This window comes from Triticum urartu, chromosome 7A (assembly GCF_056163025.1).
Source record: "Triticum urartu cultivar PI428250 chromosome 7A, HENAU_Tu73, whole genome shotgun sequence".
Classification (NCBI taxonomy): Eukaryota; Viridiplantae; Streptophyta; class Magnoliopsida; order Poales; family Poaceae; genus Triticum; species Triticum urartu.
Window position 1 is genome coordinate 269,405,761 of NC_141879.1, and position 3,584 is coordinate 269,409,344.

The 3,584-nt window shown below is 48.8% G+C and overlaps 1 protein-coding gene across 1 annotated transcript; it reads left to right on the forward strand.

Moving 5' to 3' along the window:
• The first annotated feature begins 404 nt into the window (after positions 1-404).
• On the forward strand, positions 405-2,899 carry LOC125521831 (uncharacterized protein At4g15970). Its single transcript, XM_048686893.2, has 3 exons — positions 405-767; positions 1,667-2,038; positions 2,130-2,899. The coding sequence occupies exons 1-3, from the start codon at positions 537-539 to the stop codon at positions 2,616-2,618; spliced, it is 1,092 nt and encodes a 363-aa protein (XP_048542850.1). The 5' UTR covers positions 405-536; the 3' UTR covers positions 2,619-2,899.
• The last annotated feature ends 685 nt before the right edge of the window (positions 2,900-3,584 follow it).

A 3,584-nucleotide genomic window follows, 5' to 3' on the forward strand; every position in this document is an offset into this window, starting at 1 on the left:
CGCGGAATAGTAAACTTTGCAAAAGGTACATTTAAACTTTTTGGAACTTTGTAACTAGACACGTTGCCACATGGCATCCTCACACTGGATTGAATTTTCCCAATCATGTCTCTTTACGATTGAACCGAGTAAACTTAACAGAAGTGTACTTTGATAGGTGTGATATTTTGTAAAGTGAGTGAATCAAAGTTGCCATACTTTGATTGATCCTTTGGCATAGCACAGAACAATTTGCTTGTATGTTTGGGTTTGGTTAGCATATTCTTTTCCGTTCCTTCACTTCCAGTTTCAATTCCCTCAGGCTTCAGGTTCACAAATTCCCACAGCCCTTAATCTGCATCGTTGGAAAAAGTAGGCATTAGAGCAAATCTTCGGCACTATTATTCCAACTCAGACACCTTAATCTACAGCCTAACGTTCCATAAACCTCCACAAACACAGAGCAGAACAACCGAAGAAAGATTAAATGTGCCACCAAGTGCACTATATATAGTGTGGTGCTACTAGTTTTAGAACCATACACCTGCCATGCAAACATGGCGTTCTTCTCTGATGATGATGCGTCCCAATATCAAATTAGGAGCAGCAAGAACATGACCTACAAGATGAGAGGGGACATGAAGAAGCTCCTCCCAGTCACCACCTTCCTCCTTGGCGCGGCGTTGACAGCTGCGTTGGTCTTCCTCAATGCTGCTCTGGATGTGAACTGGCGGCCCTCCGCCCTGGCCTTATGGGGCAATGGTACTCAGCCGACCCCCAACCCCAAGGTCAGTGATCCTCTACTTCTTATTCTTGTTGTTCTTGTCGAATACGTTTGCTTCCATTTTTCCACCCTCATTGTTTACCTTCGTTTTTCTAAAATACTGAGAGTTTGATCTTGCAAGAAAAGAAGTGCAAACTTGTGATCTAATTTTGACCGTAGGAAACATGTAGTGTAATCATGTTGTACTGTCCTTTTGGCACGGCACAAGTTGTTTATTTTCGGTGATGCGTCAATAAGGTAGAAATAAAATTTGATCATGCGCATTAATGCTAATTGAGTAACTATGTGGTATGAATGAAGACTGGAGAGTGTCCTTTTTTTGGAAACAAAAGTGTGAACAAAATTGAACAGAAGAGAAAACTACAGTGATGATTTCTGCCTTATTAACCAGAGCTGAAAATGCAGTTCCTTTTTCGCCTGCTAAGTTACATGATCAAATTTGGCTATGTCCATTGCTGTAGGAGTGTAGAAGCACATCTATTGACTCCCTTGATTTTCTCCTAGATTCCCAGCTATATCTGCACTCTGTGAATCCATGTCCAATGTAGTGCCTCATATACCTATTTGGCCTTAATGGAGCTTAAAATGTTATTTCTAAAACAGTTTTGCTAAAAGTAAACAACTGCATGGTGATGCTAATTTTCCAAGACTGCCTTCAGATAGGGCTTGTAATATTCGGATCCCAAAAGCCCTAAAGCTGAACCTGACCTGCGAGGCAACGAATATGCGCCTAATGTCCAAGAAGGCTTGTGATAAAATGATTTCAATCACCAGATAAGAGATTTTACGTGAACTTCTAAGCTAAAATTCCAATGATGACTAGACCATCTGTTTCTGGATTATTCAAGTCAAAATCATTTACTATCATCTCATTTGCGGCATCTCAATTATTTCCCTATGCAGACGAAAGCATTGACAGAGCTGGCAGAGGTGCTGAAGAACGCATCCATGGAGGACGGCACGGTGATCATGACGTCCATCAACCAGGCGTACGCCGCGCCGGGGTCCCTCCTGGACCTCTTCCTGGAGAGCTTCCGGGTGGGCGAGGGCACGGCGCACCTGCTGGACCACGTCCTCATCGTGGCCGTCGACCCCGGCGCGCTCCGGCGGTGCCGGTTGGTGCACCGGCACTGTTACCTCCTCCGTCGCTCCCCGGGCGCCGTGGACTACAGCGGCGAGAAGCACTTCATGACCAAGGACTACCTGGACATGATGTGGGGCAGGAACCGGTTCCAGCAGACCATCCTCGAGCTCGGCTTCAACTTCCTCTTCACGGTACGTGCGCGCGCCACCGCCGGTGCATGTCTACGGACCGCCGGTGCAATCTATACTTACCATTTAGGTGTTTGGTGTTTCATTCGTTCAGGACATCGACATCATGTGGTTCCGGAACCCGCTGCGGCACATCGCCATCACGTCGGACGTGGCCATCGCGAGCGACTTCTTCAACGGGGACCCGGAGAGCATGGGGAACCGGCCCAACGGCGGGTTCCTGTACGTGAGGTCGGCGAACCGGACGGTGGAGTTCTACCGGCGGTGGCGGCGCGCGCGGCGCAGGTTCCCGGCGGGGACCAACGAGCAGGAGATCCTGGGGCGGGCGCAGAGGGAGCTGAGCCGGCGCTCCGGCGTGCGGATGCAGTTCCTGGACACGGCGCACTGCGGCGGCTTCTGCCAGCTGAGCGGCGACATGGGCAGGGTGTGCACGCTGCACGCCAACTGCTGCACCGGCCTCGCCAACAAGGTGCACGACCTCAGGAACGTGCTCAGGGACTGGAGGAACTACACGGCGGCGCCGCCCGAGGACCGGCGCGTGGGAGGCTTCCAGTGGACCAGGCCCGGCAGGTGCATCCGCTGACGGAGCTGGCGCCGCATCAGCGGCTGCTGGAATGATCCATCGAATTACACGTCGTGTCCTTGTCCTTGTTTCTACGTGGCAGTGGCTGCCTGGCTGGTTTTTACCCGAGTTGAGATTGATGTTATAGGAGTTCGCTGCATGTTTGGTGTATTTTACAACGTCGGATTTACATACTACGTAGTACGTGTTTACTGATAGGCGAATGTAAGAAAAATGTATGTACTGTGCTTGATTAAATCATGCTAGTAGAGTGGATTGCGGTGGATTTTTATGTTAAGGCATCTCCGGCTCTAAATCGAACACGGTCTTTATCTACGGGATCTTTTGCCCTGTAAGACTGATATCAAAGCCTCCACGCTCATTCTGTCTTCGCCTCCTTCTCGTCCGCTTCACAGTCTCCAGCTGATTCTTCAAGTGCTTCAACATTCTAAAACAGGTGGCTTGCACGATCATCTTTGCATCATTATCCAACTCCTCCATCTTTAAATCCTCCGAAGAGGTTGCGATCTTAACCTTCTTCTCTTTGAGCTTGACCTTCTTCTCTTAAATCTTGAGCTTCTTCTCCATCGTAGACACGGCCTCTTGGACGATGTACCGTCGATGATTGAGAGACTTAATTTACCCCACGGTTACGGATGAATTTGTCAGCGTAGGTCTCTAAATGCTTGTACTTATGGAACCAAATATGAATGTTGGCCCAAAATGTTACGCCATTTTTCTTCGTGCCATAGATCTGATCGATGCTAGTGACCAACCATGTATCACACAGCAACTTGTCCTCCTTCATGTTGAAGCTTTCTTCTCTACTCTTATTTGAATCAGCAAGAAATTCATCGGAATTAAGGTCGTCGTCGTCGTGCTCCTTGTGCTCCTCGTGCTCCTGTTGGCCAGTATACGAATTCAGCTCTAGGGTGTACGTGCCCCTACGTGTCGGACTGGGTGTACGTGCTTGGCTGCATGGACTCT

Excerpts from the sequence above, each read along its gene's own strand:
- LOC125521831 (XM_048686893.2), top strand. The coding sequence starts at position 537 with ATGGCGTTCTTCTCTGATGATGATGCGTCCCAATATCAAATTAGGAGC. Across the intron at positions 768-1,666 it reads AGCCGACCCCCAACCCCAAG|ACGAAAGCATTGACAGAGCT; the intron begins GTCAGTGATCCT and ends TTCCCTATGCAG. Across the intron at positions 2,039-2,129 it reads GCTTCAACTTCCTCTTCACG|GACATCGACATCATGTGGTT; the intron begins GTACGTGCGCGC and ends TCATTCGTTCAG.